This window comes from Onychostoma macrolepis, chromosome 01, assembly GCF_012432095.1.
Source record: "Onychostoma macrolepis isolate SWU-2019 chromosome 01, ASM1243209v1, whole genome shotgun sequence".
In the NCBI taxonomy this organism is placed as follows: Eukaryota; Metazoa; Chordata; class Actinopteri; order Cypriniformes; family Cyprinidae; genus Onychostoma; species Onychostoma macrolepis.
In genome coordinates, this window is record NC_081155.1 from 41,075,466 (window position 1) to 41,099,418 (window position 23,953).

Consider the following 23,953-nt stretch of genomic DNA (forward strand, 5'->3'; position numbering starts at 1 on the left):
ATTGTCACCATTATGAAAAGTGATTTTGGCAAGCAAAACGTTTCAGGATCTTTTCTTGGTTCTGGAGCTACAAAGACAAATGTAGACTCAGGCACAAGCAGGATCTTGAAAATAAAAGGAATTAGCATGTAATGAAGATGAACCATAACTATAACCTTAACCCTAAAATCTGTCTAGTTACTGAAAATGTTATTCTTGGACCCACAAATTGTTGATGCAAGATCATATTCTACTTGGCACAAGTGTCCACAGTACTGTCTTACAAAAACATACTGTGGTGGTTCAGTGGTATAATGAATGAATAACATTTACTTTTACAAATACTATGGTACTGAAATTATGTTTATACAATGATACATGTCCAAAATAACAAGGTACTTCTTTATATATCACATTAGCATATAGCCTTTACCATGGTAGGCCTATTTACTTTGTGCAAGAACACAATGTAACTTTTCGCCCTCTATTGGTAAAGAATTAAAACTGCAATGCATCTTGAGGAAATTACGGAGCTACTTCTCTGTGTACGTTTATGATGTGACACGCACGGGCGAATGACGTATGAATGCAATTTCCCGCGAAATCCGTCCCGACAGCTATAAATATTATTATTGTTATTTATTTTTTTTTTTTTTTTTATCGGTTTATCAAAGTGTATTTTGGGTAAAGTAACAACATGGTTTGGACGATAGATACTTTGCACTCTCACATTAATATTATTTTGTTATTTTTATTTTATTTTAAAAAGTTCAATTTTAATTGAAAACTATGGACAGTAATCATTGTGAGTAAAACCATTGTATTACCATGGTACATAGTCATTTATATAAAAGGTATTACCATAGTTTTTGAATTTGAAACACAGTAGCACTATGGTATTACTGTAAGTACCTTGGAGTAAATGCTAATAGTTTAATAATTGCCAGTTCCATAATATTACAGGACTCTATTACTATTACAGTATTGATATTGCTGCAGTACCGCTTTGCAAGACATCAAAAAAAAAAAAACAGCAATAGTTTGGTACTATCATATTATTAATGAATATTAATATTATATTACTTTATTAATATTATTTCAATACAAATTATTGATATATGTTATCACATACCGTGGTATATCAGACTGTCGAAAAACGTGGTAGGCTAATACCATGATAACTTCTGGTCTTTTGTTGTTAATTCATTGTACGACAAGATCTAATTTGACTTTAACCAACATAGACATTTACAAAAAAACATTTGTAACATTGTTTATTTATTTTTTAATCCAACCCTAACCCTAACCCTAATCTTAACCCAAAATATTGAATAATATGATTTTTGTTGATTATTTAGGCTTGTCATTTCCTCCACTGAGGGGAAGATGCATCATTCTGTTGAGCGAAATCATTCGCAGGGAATCTTTTAGAGGCACTGTGAGCTTTTTTACTCCCTCAAGGTCAATAACTCAATATGTCTGTGTGTCTGTGCATGTGCATCTGTACGTGCACATTTGTGAGATATTGGAGTGCACGGAATGACAAGTCAAAATTGTCAGTGATTGTGAATCTGTGCACACACATCTGATGCATTAATACCAGTGAGTGCATTTACTACAGTATTTTGTGCAACAAAAAAAGAGTAACCTTCCTGATTTATTATTATATATCGGATGAGTTTATCACGTCCCATGGGATCCTACACACCAGCTGTTACAGCTCAGGGTCACCCCCACTCACTTTACGCACACACACACACACACACACACACACACAAATAGAGCATGGTCCATGTCACACTAAAAGCACAAGGGTTTATGGGTAGTGTCAGCAAAGCACTACTGAACAGATAAAACAGCTGAAATAGGTTTCTAAGGGACCCTGAAAATACTGCCTCATTGAACAGAGGCGGTGGGCCCGGCGTTCACACAACCGCCAATCAAGGCCCGTGTGATTGTGCGGCGAGAGCGTTTCTAGCTCCCGCATCAGCGCGCTCTTTCATGCGGCAAAGACGCGCTTCTCTCCCTGTGCTGGATGTGTGCGCTTTGCAGCGGAAGGTGCTAATTAGCATCTATTTTCATTCATCTTGCTGACTGCCATATTGTCAGACTGACTGAAATCTGACATTATTGTGCAGTGTATAATAAAGCGGGTTTGAGGTCTCTCTCAGCGAGATTCAGAGGTTAATAAACATTTCAGATTAGATGGACATTTGAAAGTCTCTGGTGCTTTTTTGGCTGGAGACCCTCTGAAAGGAAACCGTATGGGTGGTCTGCCATCTGCTGTTCACAAATAGACATGCATGCAATGTGTCGAGAGACCTATTATGAATTTAGTTCCTTTAAAATACAGAAACAATATGATTCACGATGCATTGCTTTGAATTCATATGAATATTTTATGGTTACAGTAAATGGTGTAGAATTCCAGTTCCTTGTTCAGGATGATGTCAAATGCTCTATTAAAAAGGAAACAAGTTACAATCATTTATCTTAAATCATAATGCAGATGCAAGTACCATATTTTGTGCATTTAATATTTAAATGTCTATTGTTGATTTATTAATAACAAGGCTGTTTAGTCTACAGAAAACATGAATATGTCATTTACTGTGACACAAAAAGAGCCTCATTTTGAATCATTAAGTCATTAATTGAGCTACAGTAAATCACTGTAAAATTTTACGTTTTATTTTCTTTTCCCCCCACAGTTGTCTGTTAGTTTGAAAATTATTATTATTTTAGCATTTTATTGGGTCTTGGGGCTTTTGGAAAGCAAACGTGTGCATTAAATGGTCAGAATTGATCAGAAGTTTTAAATTTAAAAAATATATATGGCAAACCTTTGCATTTACTATAAATGGGTTCAGATAGAATTTGTCAATAACAATTAAAAAATCTATCTAATAAACATAAATAACCTACATTTACATAAAAATAAAACATGGAATTTTGATCTTAGTTCAACTAAAATTTGGCTAACCTGAATAAGCAATCATTTCATCAAAACAAGACCAAAAAAAAAAAAAACAGTAATAAACCATCTGAATATGGAATCAAGACTCCGAGGCACTTTCCGTGAGATAAACAGCTTTATACAATCATCTGTGCTGAAACAAAAATGAGAAAAACCCAAATGTGGAGCTCTGAAAGCTGTTATCCAATCAACAGTCACATGTTTTCAGAGCACATGAACGGTGCAAAACTGTAGTAGTACAGAAAGTCAAAAGCAGAAGCTTTCTATAACTTATGTGTGATCTCAATCTGAAGCCTCTGGTCTTTAGAAATAACTTTAGAAAGGCAGGGAACATTTAAATGAACAGTTCACCAAAAATGGAAATTCTGACATCCTTCACTCACCCTCATCCACAAGATTTTCTTTCTTCCAAGAAACACTTTTATGCTGCTTTTATACACTCCCAGTCTCCATTCACTTTCACAGTATGGAAAATAGCAGCCTGGACAATCTGTGAAATAACGTTCTTATTCCACAAAAGAAATCCATTTAGAAAGGCATGAGGGTGAATAAATAACAGAAATTTCATTTTTAGCTGAACTATTGCATTAAATCTCCAGATAAACCATACATACATATTAAGTACATTTTCATCTTCAAACAACGACAGAAAGCGTAATTGTTTCCCCATTGTATAGGTCTTTTTATATTGTGTAAAACATCATCGTGAAAAAGCTACTCAAAATAAGAGGAAAAACTGGGGCATCCAAAAAAAGGCTTTTATTATATCATAATTAGTTTTTTTAATAAATGTTTTCCTTTTTTTTTAATCAAACAAAACGTGGACAAAGAGGGTTGGGACAGTCTACGGCAGCCCTAAACCTTTGGTACATTCAGCACAAATATCAGCACGCCACTGCAAAAGCCTTAATACAAAAAAACAAAGATCTATCTGGTTTGTATTAATGATCTAGCCGGCCATAATCGAACTGACTAAGATGATATGCTCGTGTTTGTCTTCAAAATTTGATGGACCTCATAAAGCCCCATGGCAGTTTCAACTACACCAGTTTTCACTGGAAGCGATATTAACTCCTTACACAAAATTCAGATTACAAAACATTCAGAAGTAGAGTACAATCCAGCGTCCCGCAGCCACGGCAGTGTTTCGTAAAAGGCTGGGTTGAGTTAACGCAAATGGAAAAGTCTGGAATGTATCGATATGGTTTTGCAGGCTTGATATTCCAGTTTCAATTCATACAAGAAAACACTGTCGGACTCAAGAGAAGAGAGTGAAAAATGAAAAGGAGATTCAAAAAAGCTGCGTCTGCGACATTAATGTCACACTAAAGCTATATAAGGATATGGAAATAATAATAAAGTCAACATGAAATGGCAACGCAAGCTATCTTACTCCATTTAAATCATAAAACATTATTATACCACAATAAAGCGTATTAGTAACACAAATAGTGTCCGTTTTAATTTCATGCTGACTTCGAGTGTTTCTGTATAGCTTCATTCGGTGGGTATGTGACCACTCTCTTTCTTCAAATGTCATCAGAAAAAAAAAATTGTGTTATCCGAGGACAACAGAAAGGCCAAGGTTGGACTATAAAGTCAAAAAATCATCTTCTATTGTTGTTGTTTTTTGTTTTGTTTTGTTTTTTTTATCATTTGCACATAGTGGTCACATTCATGATGTTGTAGTGCGTCTGCGAGTGCACTTCAGTGTAACATGCCCTTTGAAAACATCGCGTGTGAGTATATAAACAACCAAATTCATTCAAAAGTGTCACAAATCTGACATGACGGCTACTTGGACAGCATACGGTGTCAAAACAAACATACGAGAAAGACTTATGTATAAATATGATAAAAAGAAGAGAGAACGTATACATTTCAATTCAATATAGAGGGCAGCGCTGTCATGTGTGGTTGTGTTTGAGGCGATCTGAAAAAGCTTTCACAACACAGTATTTGTTCATTCACGCTGCATTTTGATGCTCCGTAGAAAAGTCTTTTTTACAGATAAAAAGAGAGTGAGAATATCAAAGTCCTTTGGGTTTTTGTTCCTCATTTTAATCAGTTAGTAACTCAGCTTTGCATTTGGCTGGTCACATCCTCCTCGAGTCGTCCAGAGCCAATCAATGCTTGCGTCTGAGAAACATTCAGACAATATCCGCACTTCTATCAGTCCAGTCCAGCTCACTGATCGTTTCTTTCCGAGGAAGTATTTTTAAGTGATACGGTGTACAAAATATACGTCTAAGTGCTTCTGGTGTCTGTTTTAGATGGTTACTTCCTTTGCGCTTCCTGACGGGTTGTGGAAATGAAGTATATTCGATCAGCTCAAAGTGCAAAAATCAACATTCACTCCAAACCGAAAGTGCTGGTCTCCTCCACTGCCGTCAACATCTTCTCGTACAGCATGGAGAACGAGGGGTACGGGGGGAGGTCCAGACGATTGAAACACGTGTGAGCTCTACAACGACAAATAAAGACAGGAAACTTCATTTTATGATCATATACATTTCAATCCAAACAATTTTTAAGTGACTATATTATGAACTGCCGGATTACGCCATCTTGTGGATCACAAAAGCAATGATATCTGTGGGATAAACGGATTATTTGGGACAAATGTGCCATTATTGAACTTGAACATGAACTGTGATTTTTTTTTTTTTTTTTGGTTAGATTGTAGATTGTTTGTAAAATTCTAACATAGATTTTCACACTGAATTATTTATGTAAAATGGATTTAACAAATGATTTACATCAGAATTCAGTTTCATGAATGAGGCTTAATAGAAATTTGTGGTAAGTTTCTTACATAACACTGAACACATCAGGCTTTTATTTATTGGTCACGTTTTTTAACACAACGATTTTGTTAAGTGATTTTTAATTTTTTACAGAATTTTTATAATCCATCAGTTTTTTTCCCCCTAAATTCAGTGGCAACAAAATATAAAACCAATTATAAATACACAATATAAATATATAATAGACATAAACTCTATTATTTATTTTCTTCATTATTTATTTATTTATTTATATACATCATTTATTGATTTATTTTTAAAAGAAAAAGAAATTAACACTTAGCAAGGATGCATTCAAATGTTCAGAAGTGACAGTAAAGACATTTATAATGCTACAAAAGATTTTTATTTCAAGTAAATGCTGTTCTTTGAGCTTTATAATCATTAAATATTACAAAAAAACAAAAAAATGGATCACAGAATCCACAAAAATATTAAGCAGTTCAACTGTTTTCAACATTGATAATAATAATAATAATAATAATAATAAATGTTTCTTGATCATTAAATCAGTATATCAGAATAATTTCTGAAGGATCATGTGACACTGAAGACTGGAGTAATAATGCTGAAAATTCAGCTTTGCATCAAAGAAATAAAGTACATTTTAAAATATATCAAAATAGAAAAGAGTTATTTAAAATTGCAATAATATTTCACAATTTTTTTTTTTTTTTTACTGTATTTTAGATCAAATAAATGCAGCCTGGGTGAGCAGAAGAGACCTTTTTCAAAAACATTAAAACAAAACAAAAAAAAAACTTACCCCAATCTGTATTTATTTATATGTATATATTACTCTATATATTTATATAGATAGCCCTCTAAATATATTTTAGTAAAATCCTAGTTAATTCATTTTTTAAATAGTGGTGGGTATCAAACAAAGGAATGCATTACAATGATGATTCAAATAAATGTAGAGGTTAAATATAAATTAAGTTTCTAAACAGGATCTTGAGTTGAGTTCAGATTACCTGGGCAGAGATGTGATTTTGCCCCATTTCTCCACACAGAAGCGGCGCGGCCCGTTGCTGCCCCTGAGAGAGGCGAAGCCCTCATACGGGATGCTGGACGTCCCTGTCACAAACTGAGACAACAGAGACATTTCAACCCCAGGGCAAGTACACAGACTATGCTTTGTCTTATAAAAAGAGCTTGTGTTTCTCTTTCATCACTCACTTGCAGCAATCTGAGTCTCTGCTCGTTGTTGAATCTCTCCACTGCCGCCCAGAACCAGCGAATCACGATGTGGTTGTCATGGTAACCTGGAGGGAAAACCAATAAACTTGTCCCAATAAACTCAAAATGTGACCTTTAGGGCTAGGAGACGCTGTAAAAGCCCTGTCTATCTGGCGGATAATATTTCAGTCATAAATCAGATACTTCATATCTCGATACCATGTTTTTACCACAGTTTTGTACATATATAAATATGGTGATCATTTATTATGGATCTGTCAGTCTGTGGTTACCTCCTCTGTACTCGGTGTTGTTCCTCCAGTCTCCCAGATCAATCTCCGCCGTCCCAGCGATCACCAGCTCCAGCTCCCGCCCATCAAACACCGACACCAGCCGCGCATCTACAACCTGCAGTCAGTTCACAACCATAAAACATCTGCTTCCAGCTCAGTGCCAGCGCTATGAAATATCATGTGAAATTCTGCATTTTCTTCGATATTATAATCCTTGTATTCCTGTTGGGTAAGACTATAGTAAATGATGCACCTGAAGACATTACAGAAACGAAACTCATCAATCATACATTAAACCTACCGTGCTGTATTAATTAATTCATCTTCTTTCTCGTTTCATTCAAGGTTACACTAAATAATTTAGGATTTTTAAAAATACATTTCATTCCTCATTGGCTGGCTTGATCTTTTGTCAGTGATGCTAATTAAAGATAGTAAAAATCAGTAACAGAATTAAGAGAGAAAAAAATCTATAAGAAGGGTCTTTAATAATTACTGCATGTTCCAAAGATAAAAAATAACAGTACATAAGAGTGAAAAAATAATGATTGAATTTTTATATTGTGATCCTGTTCCTTTAAGTTGATTTTCATGATGGAAGCAGGCATTATAATCATATAATGACCAGGCTTACTGAAATAAATTTTAATGAAAAGCTAACACAAACGCTGACATTTGAAAACCGACCTTTTTTTGACCCTTACAGTTTTTAATATTGCATTATAGTATATGGATATTATGTGGTTATGACTACAACCTTTAGCATCATGAAATATTTTGTAAATGCTCTCAAGATTTTATGTAGAACACTACTTAAAAAAATATATTATTAAGAATTTCAAGTGTAATGTTATTAAATTATATTATTCAATTACATTAACTAACAATATTTAATACAATTAACTCTTAATATATTGCCAGGTATGTTAAAGAAGTGACATGAGCACACATGTGACCCTGGACCACAAAATCAGTCATAAGGGTCAATTTTTCAAAATTGAGATTTATACATCATCTGAAAGCTGAATAAATAAGCTTTCCATTGATGTATGGTTTCTGAGGGTGCAAAAAATTCTAAATATTGAGAAAATCGCCTTAAAGTTGTACAAATGAAGTTCTTAGCAATGCATATTACTAATAAAAAATTAAGTTTTGGTATATTTACAGTAGTAAATTTACAAAATATCTTCATGGAACATGATCTTTACTTAATGTCCTAATGATTTTTGGCATAAAAGAAAAATCAATAATTTTGACCCATACAGTGTATTTTTGGCTATTGCTACAAATATACCCCAGCGACTTAAGACTGCTTTTATGGTCCAGGGTCACATATGTGAATTTTATTTAATTTTTTCCCCCAATAACTGCTGTTTAAAAGTTTGAGGTAGGTAAGATTTTGAAATGTTTTTGAAGGACGTCTTTTTTTACGCTCACAAAAGCTGCATTTATTTGATAAAAAATATAGTAAAACTGATTTCTATTTTAATGTATTCCTATGATCAAAGCTGAATTTTCAGCATCATTTCTCCAGTCTTCAATGTCACATGATCTTTCAGAAATAATTCTAATATGCTGATTTGCTGCTCAAGAAACATTTATTGTTATCATAAATGTATATAAAAAAGTTATTATTGCTTATTATTGTTGTAGAAACAATGATACATTTTTCATGATTCTTTGATGAGTAGAAAGCTCAAAAGAACAGCATTTATTTGAAATAAAAACCTGTTGTAACATTATAAATGTCTTTATCGTCACTTTTGATCAATTTAATGTATCCTTGCTGAATAAAAGTAATAATTTCTTGAAAAAAAAAAATCGTTCTGATCCCAAACTTTTCAATGACAAGCAAGATGCCAAAATATCAAACAGAAATTCAATAAAAAAAAGCATTCTGGAATACCTCGGGGCAACTCTACATGGCAGAAGTGGCATGCTTTTATGTGACTGAAAGCTACTGGAGCGCTGATTTGATTTCAGTACCTCATAAAAGCCTCGCACCAGACTCTCCGTCTGTTGGACGACACCGCGCTCTATACGCCACTTCACCATGCGCTCGATGTACTCCTTCTTATTCTTCTCTGACACGGGGATATTTGCACCGCCAGGCTTCAGCTCGCGCTCTGTGATCTAACACACACACACATGTGCTTCTGTGAGACAACGCCGAGAGGTTGTGCAAGCTTACACAAACAGTCACACACTGACCTGTCCGAACACCTCCTCGTTGACGGTGAAGGTCAGGTCCAGCATGTCCTCTATGTCATTGTCCTTCATCCACTGAAGACTCTGATGAAACTCCTCATCGAGATACTCCAGATCGCTCAGATCACACGGTCTACACACACGTGTCAACAAATACATACGAACATGAAATAATGGATGTGATCTAGGTAATCAAACAGAATGTGCAGAGTCTCGTTCAAGCACCCAGGATTTCCTAAAGAAATGTCAAATTTATGTTAGTATTGGTTAAATAGTTTTTGTTTAAATATTTGACATAGAGATTTTAATTAAAGGTAATAAAAACTAGAAACAGCAGCACTGATGAAATTTTTGGATTGAGAGAGAAAAATCTAAAAGAATGGACTATAAAAGTTACTTAAATGCTCCACTGAAAAAAAAAAAAAAAAGCATTGGGGTGAGTAAACAATGGTTGAATGGTTTGAAATATTTTTTTTTTTTTTTTTTCATATTTTGTTCTTTATATTTGTTCCTGTCCCTTTCTTTTCTTGATTGAAGCAGGTATTAAACGGTAATATAATCTGATTACGATGACATTTAAAAACTGACCCTTCAAAAATCATAATTATGTGAAATAATTATGTAACTAGGCCTTCAAAACTCATAATCATATTATGATAATGATGTGATAATTACTATGACCTTTAGCATCAAGAAATATTAAAAGTATTTATACACTTATATTTAAAAATGTTTCAAGATTTTATGAAGCCACAACTCTACTTGTATTATTTTAACATTAATATTGTTATACATTTTTTTAATTTATTTTATTAAATTACATTACTGAATTATATTAACTAACATGAGCACATATATGGATTTTATATTTTAGAATAACTTTACTCCACGTCTGTCAACTTTAGAATTTTAAATTATAGAATTTTTTCAAATACACCACCATTCAAAATGTTATATTATTACTATAATAAAATATATTATTATTTACTATATTATCATTAATGTTAATTAAAATTAATTACTAAAATTGTAATTTATTATTATTATTACATTATCATTATATGAAATTATTACATTTTATATTATATTGATATAAAAAAATGTAAGTGTAGTTATATGGCAATAAAATCTTGACACTTAAAAAGAAGGCTTGATGGTTATTGTCATAGTCACGTCATAATCACATAATCAATATCTACATGGTTATAATATTTAAACATTACTTTTAAAAAAACAAAGATCAGTGCTATTAATATATTTAGTTTTGTGTATTTTATTTATTTATCTACCAATATACTAACAAGATCACATCTAAATAACATTCAAATAATGTCCCTGCATAAGTTTTTCCAGCTAGAATTTAAAACATTTTAATAAGTGTCTATTTATTAAAAAATAAAGTGTCAGAAATGTTTAACTCACATTCGCAGTAGGCCTTTGTAGAAGGGTCGTGTGAAGAAGGCATCCAGCAGGTATTGATGGATAAGAGCGAGACCCAGAATACGACCACTAAACCGAAACCTGACCACAGAACATGTTTAAACCACTGATGTACATTTCTGCTCGTTCAGTCTCTTAAAGAACATCTTATCGGCACAGACTGATCAAAGCACCATCTAAATCCTCCTTTTAATGTTGGATGTGCATCGATCAAAACAAATCAAGCTTCAAAACAACAGAAAATGTGCACTCACCACTCATGGTGGTTGTCGACGAAGGCAGACATGGGGCTGATCTGGACGGTGTAGGTGTCATTGGCTGAATACTCAAACAGGCCGTAGTATGGGTTAAAAAGTTCCCGTGACACCAGAAAGAAAAACTCTCGAGAAGGGCCACTGTAGTCCAGTCTGAACAGGAGCAAAATTAAACCAATGTGTTTAGAATCAAAAGAAAAAAAAAAGTTAATTAATACAAAAAAAATAATAATAATTAATTAATTTTAAAAAATGAAATTTATAATAAATAGTCATCATTAAAATGATAATGATAATAATAATAATACTTATTATTATTATTACCTCCTATTATTATTACTACTACAACACAATAATAGGCTTTGGATATAAGACTAATTTATTTTTGACAATTTAATTTAATTAAGTCTATTTTTATAAAGGTTGTTATACAAGTCTGGTCATGTTTTAAAATTGTGGAAACACTGACCCCTCTTCTCCAACAAAGCTGACGTAGAGTTTACTCCTCTGTAGATCTTTGCGAGAGTAGCACATGATCTGATTGAAGGCGTCTTCCAGTAGATGATCTCTGCGGATTATCAACCTAAAACAAGCACAAGTCAGCATGAGTGTGAAAATGTGTTACAAATGAAGACCTCAGGGTTACGGTACACAGCATGCTTACTTGACTTTGCCTGGACCCTGTCCATAGCCTTTAGTCTCCAGTTTGCGATAGAAATTCCGAAGTTTGGCTTCAAAGTCCCGTTTATACGGCGCAGGGGCCCGTGCGTTGGCTCGCTGTGTACCTGAGAGGGAACAAAATCAGTGAAAAGAAAAAGTGACTTAAAATTAGCATCTTGTTATCAAACATAGATACACGTGTAGAAAATGTATAGATTATGCAGACAAATTCAGGTTTTATTTGTCAAATCTGATGACAAAATTGAATGTATTTTATATATATATATATATATATATATATATATATATAAGATGTTTCTCCTAGAGCCAGACTATTTAATTTAAACATAAAATAAATTAAATATTGCGACACTATACAAGAGCAACCTCCGAACAATGAAAACATCCACTGGGAAAATAAATAAATAAATACTTTAATAAATAAATAAATACATACCACTACTACTACTACTACTACTACTATTACTACTAATAATAATAATATTATTATTATTATTAATAATAACAATAATAATAATAATTATATGGGACAGGGATACAAATTTCTTTGTTTTCTTGAGATATAAAAGAACAACCTTTGAACTATAAAAATATGTGGAGGGATAAATAAATAAAAAATATTATTATTATTATTATTATTAAATTGGATATGGTCCAAAACTATTTTATTCTTTAGTATAAGTCCAGTTAAAAGTTTATCAGCATGGTTTCTATTCAAGCAAAAAGAGGCAGAATTGGCAGAACCCCCTCTAACCAGTGAACAGTGTAATCCCTCAGTGTCAGCGGTGACTAAAGTCAGATAATGTTGAGTTAGACCATGATTCCCCTCTGGCACCGTGATGTCTGCCACACTCCAAACAGACTTGAGAAAATCAGAGTGTCAGTATAACGGTTAAAAACCAGCCTGCAGGGATTAACCAGAAACCCTGGACTCCAACCACACATCAAATCCCAAATAGCGGATTTGATGCTTTGGCAGCTAACTGAAAAAAAAAAAAAAAATACCCAGGAAATCTGGTCGACTGCATGTCAAGCTCTACAAGCAAACCAAAGAAATGCTGTGGAGGCATTTGCATTTGATCATCTTTTCAAACGCTACTCATAAATGTTTCTTGAACTGTTTCGGATGTGACTGAGAGGAACTGACCAGGAGAATTCTGAGGGGAGGAGACCGGAGACCCTCGAGGTGACTGACAGTAGCTGGGGAGCAGTAAGGCATGAGGTGGCACATACGACATCACTTCCTCTTCAAACAAGCTTTAGAAAGAAAAAGAGACAGTTTTTAGTGTTTGGAGACAAACACATGTATCCTGAAAAAAAAAAAAAAAAAACGAAACAAAATTACTAAGATGCATTTACCTGAGAAGCCAAATTTGCTTCATTAAACCACCTTGATCATATTTGCTAAATGAAATCCAATACTTGTTTCTTACTAATTTTGGGGTGCTGATTTCAAAACATTGTGCCTGTTTTGCTAGAGCATGCCTCGCTTGCTCATGAAATATGTGCATATTGAAGCATTTTTGCTTTTGCTAACCATCTGTAGACATCTTGTATTGTCCCTTTATCACCAGACAAACTGAGTCATGTCTTCCTCTGAGCAAGATCACAACTATTTGTTCAGTTCTCAGCTCATTTTCACATATATGCATGATTTTATATGACATGAATTTATATCTAATACTGATTTCAAGGTTAGAATTATGACCAGTGACAGAAGAAAATTCAAACATGACCCAGATGTTTTCTGCTGCATCTGTGGGTGTTTCACTACATCCAAACAGTAATAGAATTTATTTCTTTTATTATTTTTGATTATTTTTTAAAGTTCTTTGACATTAAATGGAGCATTTAAACATATTTTCCCACTCATAGTTAAATCATACATTTCAAATAATTATTTTTCTCATTAAAACTTTTGACATGTGCCTGCTTTTTTATTTTGATAAATGCATTAAAGCTGAAACATACATAATTTGAAAAATCCTCATACATGTTATGAAAAAATTATAATGTTTTTTTTTTTTATTGATAATAACCATCAAATTAGGTAATATTAGGCATTTTTTTGCAAATCAGTAGAAAGTCGCTAATAGAAACTGTTAGATTTGATTTCAGAGAATGTATCGCAGTTTTGTTTTGAGCTTAAACCTTGCTAAATGTATTATTTCATATTTCTTTACAGCCATTGCAGAAATCACTGGAAAAGTACCTGAGCAAAATCACCAAGTCTGCGTCGCTGGAGAGGCGAGCTAAACCCGATGCTCCTTCATTACGAATAAACTGCACCTTCTCCCTGTGGATTAGAAAAGTCAACATATTCATAATCAATAGCTCAGGACTGAGGTTTGTTTTGTAATATTTCTGAGTCTCACCTGAGTGAGTGATTCCTAATGAGCTCAGGCTGCCTCTCCTGAAGGATCTCAAATATGTTCGGCTGCCGCAAAAATGCCACGATTTTCTCATTATAGGCTATAAAGAGAGGAACAAAGCAATTGGTGAAATGTCAAACGAAGACTCTTCAAAAGTTATAACACCTTTGGTGGCACCACATTTTTATAAAACAATGCATTATGAAAGATTTAACGAGATGAACATATCAACTTCTGTCAAATAAATTCTGATGAAGCTTGGCTTGTAACGACTCACCAACAGGAACTAAATCTTGACACTGGTTGCGATTGGCTGTGAAGGTGTTCGAGGGGCGTGGCAGTACAGCGGGTCCACCGTGCCGAGGGTCATCGCCCACCTGTAGCACAAAAGCAAAACAGGAAGTGACCATTATGTACTTCACATCCACACCACGTCACACAAAGAAAAGACCAGCTTACTGTAGAAATACAGTATGTATTGAATCACAGGAATAAATGCCTTTCCATTTGATATGTATATTTATATGTAAAGTCATATTAAGTCAACTTACAATACACATTATAGAAAAGCTTTATAGAAAATAATATCTATCTATCTATCTATAATAAAAATGAATAAAATGTTTAATTAATGCATATTTTTTTATTATATATATATGTATTTTAAACATAATATTGTCTGTTTTTGCTCAGTCTCACAGAGAACACAATTTCCTTTAAAGCCATAGCAGAGCAGAGCAGAACAGCAGTGTTTAGTTTCTGAATGAATCTGCGTTTTGAACGAATCGTGTGAATCAATGATTCAAAGTCCCATTGATAAAGAGAGCTGTTTACTTCATTCCTGAATGAATCAGTCTTTTGAACGAATCAAATGAAGACACTTACCGCCACCTGCCCGCAGATTTTGTTTCTTATTTAGAGTAGGCCTATCATTTAATTAATAAAAATAAGAATAAGAACAACAATAATAATAAAAACATTAAAGGTAGGCTATAGTTCACCCAATTTTTTTTTAATTCTGTCATCATTTACTCGTTTCAAACCTTTCTTTTGTGGAACATAAAAGAAGGTATTTTGAAGACTGTTGGTAACAAAGCTGTTTTGGTTACCAATGACTTTCATTGCATGAACAAACAATACTGAGATGTTTCTCAAATTATCTTCTTTTGTGTTCCATAGTTCATATTAGGCTGTTGTAGCCTAAATGCTTATGTGTAATACGTTTTTGTTGAATCAAATAAAATATTTCTAAAGCTACAATTTGTAATGTCTACTTGATACTTTCTCATTTAACACAAAAAATAGCTTTAAATGATCTCTCGCGGGTATTTTCACATTCAAATTTATTTTGCGATTAATTAGATTAATTAATCTAAACATCATGTAATTAATTAGATAAAAAAATTTAATTGACTGACAGCCATAATATATATTAAATATGCAACAATTTGTTTATATAACATTCATTGAAATATTACACACACACACACACATTATCATCTTCAAGGAAATATCGATATATCAATTCATTAAGCTGCAACATTGTCGTTTTTGCGTAAATACTGAATTACGAGGCTTCAGCTGCTTTTGCATAATTCACTGGATATTTGCTCCCTAGTGAGTGTACTTTAAAGATGAAAGCTTCATTAAGGGCCCTCTAACTAAAGATCTGACAGCTCTTTTGCTAAAGCTGAGTGGATTGTAAAATTTCCTGGCCTTTATTCCCGAGGTGTTTATATGAGGAGGGGGACTTTTTTAATTAAGTGGGCTAATTTGCATTTTTATGTTATGAAGACACAGAGGATTTAAAGATTAGTGGAATAATATTTAGACACAATATGTTTACATGCATCCACATATGGCCCACTGACAAACGCACACACACAGGGGACTGTGGGTGGACTGATGTGAAAATGACACAGTGCATGCTGGGAAGCAGCGGAGGCCGACACTATGAAATTAATCAGCATATCTAAAGAGGCCTGAGAGGGCGATCTGTTCTCCTCACGGCCACGACGTGACAGAAGATCAGATTCCCTAGTGAGAAACCTGCTGAGAATATTTTATGATGTAAATATTTATGTGAAACTGCTACAACAAAAAAAACATTCATTAGTTTATCTGGTTACTCTCCCACGCTATTCTTAACATTTTAAATAAAGACAAAGATTTAAGAATATTTTTTGAAAGAAGTCTCTTACACTCACCAAGGCTGCATTTATTTGATTAAAAATACAGTAAAAACAGAAATATTGTGAAATAGTTTTACAATTTAAAATAACAGCTGTCTATTTTAATATATTTTAAAATGTCATTTATTCCTGTGATGCACAGCTAAATTTTCAGCATCGTTACTCCAGTCTGCAGTGTCACATGATCCTTCAGAAATCATTCTAATATGCTGATTTGCAGCTCAGAAACATTCTTATAATTATCAATGTTGAAAACAGTTGTGCTCCTTAATATTTTTGTGAAAACCATGATGCATTTATTCAGGATGTTTTTTTTTTTTTTAATAGTAAGTTCAACAACATTTATTTTAAATCAAATCAATCAGTTTATCTGAGATCAATTTAATGCATTAATTTCCTAAAAACAATAACATTTGGAAATGTATTTAAACTATATTTTTACAAAACTAAATTGGTTTCTTGGGTGTTGTGAGTGTTTGGCCAAATGAAAAGAGCCTTAGGGTTAGAGGTTTATTCAAATCCCTTCTGCAGTGATAACCGGTGCAAACCATGTGGGACGAGCTTGAATTCTAATCTCAAGCGTCTGATTGGAGGAGGCCTCTAGTGCCCGTGTGTCTGGAAGGCTCACCAGGCGTCGTGTGCTCACCTCCCCTGCGCTGTGGCTGCGCTGGCGGCTGAGGTGCTGGCGGTGGGCGAGGAGGCTGCTGGGTCGGGCACTCTGCAGCGGTAATCGTGGGTCTATGAAGGAGGTTGCCCTGCAGTTATGGTCCACGAAGAAAGGCTGAGAAGGCATAATCATGTCAAGCAAGAAGGTTAAAGGATTTAAAAGCACAAACATGACGCTTATATTCATGCTGAAGCACTTTCATGAATGCACCAGTAAAAATACTAACACATAAAATATTTACAGTAAGTGTTACGGTTGTACTTTTAAAGCATTTTTTAAACATTTATCTGCGGTATATCTGCTTTCCTGCTAAGCTTCCATTATAAGCTTAGCAGGAAAGCAGATATACCGCAGATAAATGTTTAAAAATGCTTTAAAAGTACAACCGTAACACTATATATATATATTTTTTTTACAGGGACTAAATGTAAAAGGAGTCAAACACAGAAAAGAAAGATAGTACACAAAAGCACAAAAAGAACAAATAATTATGTACATTATATATGGATGTTAATTTTATACACATATATATATATATATATATATATATATATATATATATATATATATATATAATCAACATTTGAAGTGGATCAAAAAGTTAATCAAAGTTGTCCTAAGACAAAAACACATTTTTGTTTTAGGTTTTAAGACAACTTTGATGAAAGGTTTTGATCCACTTCAAATGTAGACTACTATCTATACAGTATATACAGGTGCATCTCAAAAAATCAGAATATCGTGAAAAATTTCAAAAGTTGTAAAAAGTTATTGTTCACAAAAAGTGAAACTTTCATATATTCTAGATTCATTACATGTGACGTAAGACATTTCAAAAGTTTTTTTGTTTTAATTTTGATGATTAGAGCTTACAGCTCATGAAAGTCAAAAATCCAGTATCTCAAAATATTAGAATATTTCCTAATATCAATCAAAAAAAGGATTTGCAAAACAGAAAAGTTCAAGTTCTTTAAAGTATGTTGATTTCTGCACTCAATACTTGGTCGGGGCTCCTTTAGCACAAACTCCAGCATCAGTGAGGTGTGGCATGGAAGCGATCAGCCTGTGGCACTGCTGAGGCACTATTGAGCTTTCAGCTCGTCTGTACTGTTGGATCGACTGTTTCTCATCTTTCTCTTGAAAATATCCCATAGATTCCACATGGTGTTCAGGTCAGGCATGTTGGCTGGCTAATCAAGCACAGTAATATCATGGTCAGCAAACCACTTGGAAGTGGTTTTGGCACTGTGGGCAGGTGCTAAAGTCCTGCTGGAAAAGGAAATCAGCATCTCCATAAAGCTTGTCAGCAGATGGAAGCATAAAGTGCTCCAAAATCTCCTGGTAGATGGCTGCATTGACTTTGGACTTGATAAAACACAATGGACCAACACCAGCAGACGTCACGGCACCCAAATCATCACTGACTTCGGAAACTTCACACTGGACTTCAAGCAGCTTGTATTCTGTGCCTCCAGTCTTCCTCCAGACTCCAGATCTTGATTTCCTAATTAAATGCAAAATTTACTTTTATCTGAAAAGAAGACTTTGGACCACTGAGCAACAGTCCAGGTCATTTTCTCCATAACTCAGATAAGATACTTCTGACGTTGTTCCTGTGGCTTGAAGTGGCTTGGTAGCCCTTTTCCTGAAGACGTCTGAGCGTGGTGACTCTTGATGCTTCAGTTCTCTCCTTGTGAAGCTCTCCCAAGTGTTTGAAGCGGCTTTGCTTGACAGTATTCTCAAGCTTGTGTTCATCCCTGTTGCTTTTGCACATTTTCCTACTTCCTTCCAGTCAACTTTGCATTTAATATGCTTTGATACAGCACTCTGTGAACAGCCACCCCTTTCAGTAATGACCTTCTGTGACTTACCCTCTTTGTGGAGGGTGTCAATGATTGTCTTCTGGACCATTGCCAAACCAGCAGTCTTCCTCATTATTGTGGTTTCACAGAACAAGAGATACCCGTAATTTGTAGGGATAGTAATTTGATGAAACTCAAATGTAAATATTCTAATATTTTGAGATATTGGATTTTTGACTTTCATGAGCTGTAAGCCCTAATCATCAAAATTAAAACAAAAAACTTTTGAACTATTTTACTTTACATGTAATGAATCTAGAATATATGAACGTTTCACATTTTTTAAAATAAGTTAAAAAAAAAACTTTTTCACGATATTCAAATTTTTGGAGATGCACCTGTATATAGGATGCATTTATAGAAAAAATGTATATACTGTATATATTTCAAATAAAATGTTTAACTTCTTAAATAATCAAAGAATCCTTAAAACAATTGTTTGTTTGTTTTTTTGATTATAACAATAAGTGTTTCTTGATTATTAAATCAGCATATTAGAATAATTTCATAAGCATCATGTGACACTGAAGACTGGAGTAATGATGCTAAAAATTCAGCTGATCACAAGAATAAATTACATTTTAAAATATATTTAAGTAGAAAACATTTGTTTTAATAATATTTCACAATATTACTGTCTTACTGTATTTTTAATTTAAATAAATACAGCCTTGATGAGCATAAGAGCCTTTTTTCAAAGGCATGAAAAAAAAATCTTACCACCCACAAACGTCTGAATAGTGTATATTATTTTTTGTTGTTGTTGTATTTTTTGCCATATTTTATGTTCATATTCAATTTTATGGCCAAAAAATAAATCCCATTTTATTTTATTTAGAAATACACAGTAAAATTAAAAGCAGGGGGTAGAAAAAATGGCTGAAAAGAGAGACAGAGACAGCGATACATAATGCAGAATGCAGAGATGATGTTTCCAGACCTTTCCCATGTGGTCGTGTTTCATTTCCCAGCCCCGTGGGAGATCTAGCTGTTTGTTGGCGAACATGTTGAGGAAGGCAACCAGGTCTCGATTGTGCTGGTAGCGCTCAAAGTGGTGCGCGTCCCGTCGCACTTTACTGATCATGTGTTTTAGACACGTGTTACTTGTAAACATGCGGTAGGCACTCTGAGAAAGAAAAATCAACAGACAAGAGTGTTTCGTAGTGTTTAAGTAATGCTAATTGCCTTCTAAAAAGTACAAATGCAACAAAATGACTTTAACAACAATATAACATGTTACTTTCGAAAGTAACGGTCGCCAAAATTAATGATGGAACCAGATGATGGGTTCGTGAAAAAACATCACAACCACAAAATTCCTTCAAGGGATGGAAAATTGGCTTGTGGTAAAAAAAAGTGTGAATAATTAATGTGTTTGGAGACTAACAGGGTTGGAATGCAGTACGGTGAAGAAATCCGGGCTGGTGAGAAACTTGGCGCTGGGGGACTGGAGCAGCAGAGACAAGCGCGAGCGAGAGCTAGCAGGTCCAACCGCGCCGTCTCGACGGTACTCTGAAAGAGAGGACAACCATAGTGTGATATGCATGTTGGCTTAAATCAAAAGATCTGTTTTTCTCTATTGCATATTTCCTTGTATCTGACTAAGCAGAGTATCATCTAAATGCAGCGCATGTATGTGGTGTGTGAGAGAGTACCAGGTATGGAGGGATGCAGCAGGTCGTTCTCGTCTGTAGGCATTTCTGCAGCCTGTTCGTCTGTCCTCTCATTGGTTATTGTCCTCCGAATACTCTGATATCTGAACAAAACAAAGAGATACATTTATTGCTATATTTATTCATTTTTTCCACGATAATCTTTTTACATTGATAATTGTACTTTATCATTCATAATTATATTTTGTTGCTTCTTTAATGTATTTATTATTGTTAAATTAGTTATTTCTATTTCAAATTTCCTACTCTACCATTTTAAATTAATAATGAAAAATTTTATAAAATAAAATAATAAAACATTAAGTAATCATACATGTTAATCATATATATATAATTTTATTTTTAAAAGAAAAAGAAAAATACTCTATATAATAAATATGGATATTAATATATAATAATATATGTATATATTAATACTTTTATTCAACAAGGAATCTTGTTCAGTAAGAAATTACAGTAAAGAGATTTATGATACAAATTTTTTAAATTAAAAATAAATGCTGTTTTATTATTCTATTCTATTGAAGAATCATGTGATTAAAATATTACAGTTTAAAATATGTATGTGTATGTATATATATATATATATATATATATATATATATATAAAATAGGCAGCACGTGTTTTTAAATATATACATTTATTAAATAATAAAAAATAGATATTGAGATAAATATTGAGACAAACTTGATTATAAGAAATGTTTCATGAGCACCAAAACAGCATAATAATATTATTTCTTCAAGGTAAACATAAGTAATTATAAATATTTTATTTTAATTTAATTTAAAGCAAATAATACTGGCAAATGAATTTAAATTTAAATTTAATTTAATTTAATTTACATGGTATTTTGCTTTATTTTGAGATGAGAAGGGAATATTCCACATACGTTCCTAGACTTAAAAAAGCTTGATTTGACTCTCATTTTCACTGACATTTTATGCTTGGCGAACTGTTAACTTTGGATGCTGTACACAGCTATGCTACAATTGCTTTTGCAAGTGAAATGCATGCTAATCAAGCAAAATAAATTGAAATCAAGTTGAGGGAGAGAAAGCGGATGAGAGAGCGTGAGAGATGTTTTGATAGAGCATGATAATGGCAGAACAGATTAGGTTGCTGTGGTGACTGCTGGGTGACATTTTTAAAGAGCTGTTTTTCCATACAAGCGAGGATTAACAAATGGCATTTCGGACTCAGATAAATCCCGAGATATTGGAACTTAAGGTCACTGTGTTCTCAAAACTCTCCTCCTTTCAGAAGTCACTCTAATCAAGGCTGATTTCATGCCATCTTGACAGATATCTGCTGGTGTAAACATACTGACCTTCGGTTGAGCTGCTCCATCTGCTGAATGGAATTGGATCTCTGTAGGACCTGAGGTGCAGGTGGAGCAGTGGGCCGCTGCCAGGTGGTGGTTCTGTTCACATGATCCACATAGAAAATCCTGCCGTGACTGTCTATACGAGCTTCCCAGTCTACAACATACACATTTAAATTCCACTTATAATGTTATAATCAAACATAATAATATAATGAGCATCATTTCAAAAGATCAAAAAGTAAATCACATTTTCCATGATTATGTCCCCTTTAGCTCAAACAAATACAAAAATATTCTCTCACTTGGTGGAAGAGGCTCGTCTACTCTCTGATAGCGGCTGATGTCGTGACGGACTGAAGGAAGAGATCGCATTGGCTGATGGCCGTTCACTTGAGCACTGGCTCCTTCAGAAAGGCAAAATGGGTTATTTGTGTTGTGAAAGATCAATGAAAACATACTGTACATATATTATACACAAATTATTCATAGAGTCTCATGTTATTGCTATTATATAAAGCCAGCCAATAAGTTAATTATATTTTATTTGAATTAATATTTGATTAATAATATATTGACTTAATTTAAAAAAAAATATATTTTACATAATGTTATTTTATATAATATTAAAATATAATATTTTCTATTTTATTATTACTTACATAATAATATATTTAACAGAATAATCCATTATTATTTTTCTTTATTGTAATATGTATATTTTTCATATATTGTTATTTTGTTATTATTGTTGATGGTGGTGGTAGCGTTGTTGATATGGTATTTTATATTTTTAGATTATAATTATTATACTATTAATCACCCTAATATTTAAATAGCAATATATTTTAATAATAACAATTATTATTTTAATTTATGGTGACATTAATTTTGTGTGTGTATATATATAATTAATATTATTATTATTATTAACAACAACAAATCAGACATACTATTTTACATTTAATATAATAAATACTACTTTTAATATTAATATTATTCATGTTCTTAATAATATATATTTTATTTTAATAATAACATAATAATTATTTTTATGTATTGTATTTATTACTATTATCATCAGCATTAACAACAACAAATTCAACAAATTCATGTTATTTAATAAATAAAAAATATTAGAAATGTTCTTAACAGTTAATATTTATTTCAATAAAATATTTGTAATAAAATATTTGTAATTTTTTTTTACATCCCTTTAATATTATAATATTATTTATTATTATAATAATGTTATCTTTTTATTTAATGTGCAGAAAAGTTATAACTGATGGTAAAAGCTGATAGAGGATTGATAACCACTGTAATAAAATTCCCTATTGCTGATTTAGTATATAAATAACACAGGAAGTCACCTGTCTCTTCATCTGTTACTGTGGCAGCCTGTTCTGTGTCAGCTGCCCTCTCACTTCATTGGTTAATTCCACCGCTTCAGCCTGTGATGCGTTTCCTGATGCTTGCAGACTCTGCCTCCTCTGCCAGATTTCGGCATCTTCCTCCTCCTCATTGGCCGTCTCGCTGGAGTTCCCCTGCTCTGGCTGCTCAGCTGCTGTGGCTCCGCCCCCTTCATTAGCTGCATTACTGGCAGATGCTGAGGACTCTGTGACTGTTGCGGCCTCTGATGATCCTTCATCCCCAGTGACCGCCTTGGGTGCAACTCCTTCCTCATCCTGGAAGAAATGGATTAGGTGTAATGATGCAAAGGAAGAACAACATTTCTACCTAAAATAAATATATTTTATTTATGGAATATATCCATGCAGGTTTTAAATAGATAGATAGATAGATAGATAGATAGATAGATAGATAGATAGATAGATAGATAGATAGATAGATAGATAGATAGATAGATAGATAGATAGATAGATAGATAGATAGATAGATAGATAGATAGATAGATTAACAAAATATTTTATTCATGAAAATAAAATAAAATTTACAATAAACTTGACCATATACATATTTTAGAAAGTTTACTTTAGATATTTTACTGTAAAACCTGCATGTAAACTGGGGTATTAAA

At 33.2% G+C, this 23,953-nt stretch overlaps 1 protein-coding gene across 1 annotated transcript in view; it reads right to left on the reverse strand.

Moving 5' to 3' along the window:
* Positions 1 to 3,059: 3,059 nt before the first annotated feature.
* hecw2b (HECT, C2 and WW domain containing E3 ubiquitin protein ligase 2b) overlaps positions 3,060 to 23,953 on the reverse strand; it is a 58,463-nt gene continuing 37,569 nt past the window's right edge. The window contains 22 exon segments of the mRNA XM_058772301.1: positions 3,060 to 5,420; positions 6,741 to 6,853; positions 6,946 to 7,031; positions 7,239 to 7,353; positions 9,225 to 9,371; positions 9,450 to 9,579; positions 10,869 to 10,967; positions 11,141 to 11,293; positions 11,610 to 11,723; positions 11,805 to 11,925; positions 12,969 to 13,078; positions 14,034 to 14,117; positions 14,197 to 14,293; positions 14,471 to 14,570; positions 17,032 to 17,166; positions 19,855 to 20,040; positions 20,302 to 20,426; positions 20,570 to 20,670; positions 21,919 to 22,069; positions 22,218 to 22,319; positions 23,286 to 23,336; positions 23,339 to 23,600. Coding sequence (XP_058628284.1) covers positions 5,309 to 5,420; positions 6,741 to 6,853; positions 6,946 to 7,031; positions 7,239 to 7,353; positions 9,225 to 9,371; positions 9,450 to 9,579; positions 10,869 to 10,967; positions 11,141 to 11,293; positions 11,610 to 11,723; positions 11,805 to 11,925; positions 12,969 to 13,078; positions 14,034 to 14,117; positions 14,197 to 14,293; positions 14,471 to 14,570; positions 17,032 to 17,166; positions 19,855 to 20,040; positions 20,302 to 20,426; positions 20,570 to 20,670; positions 21,919 to 22,069; positions 22,218 to 22,319; positions 23,286 to 23,336; positions 23,339 to 23,600 — 2,694 coding nt within the window. The 3' untranslated portion in view covers positions 3,060 to 5,308.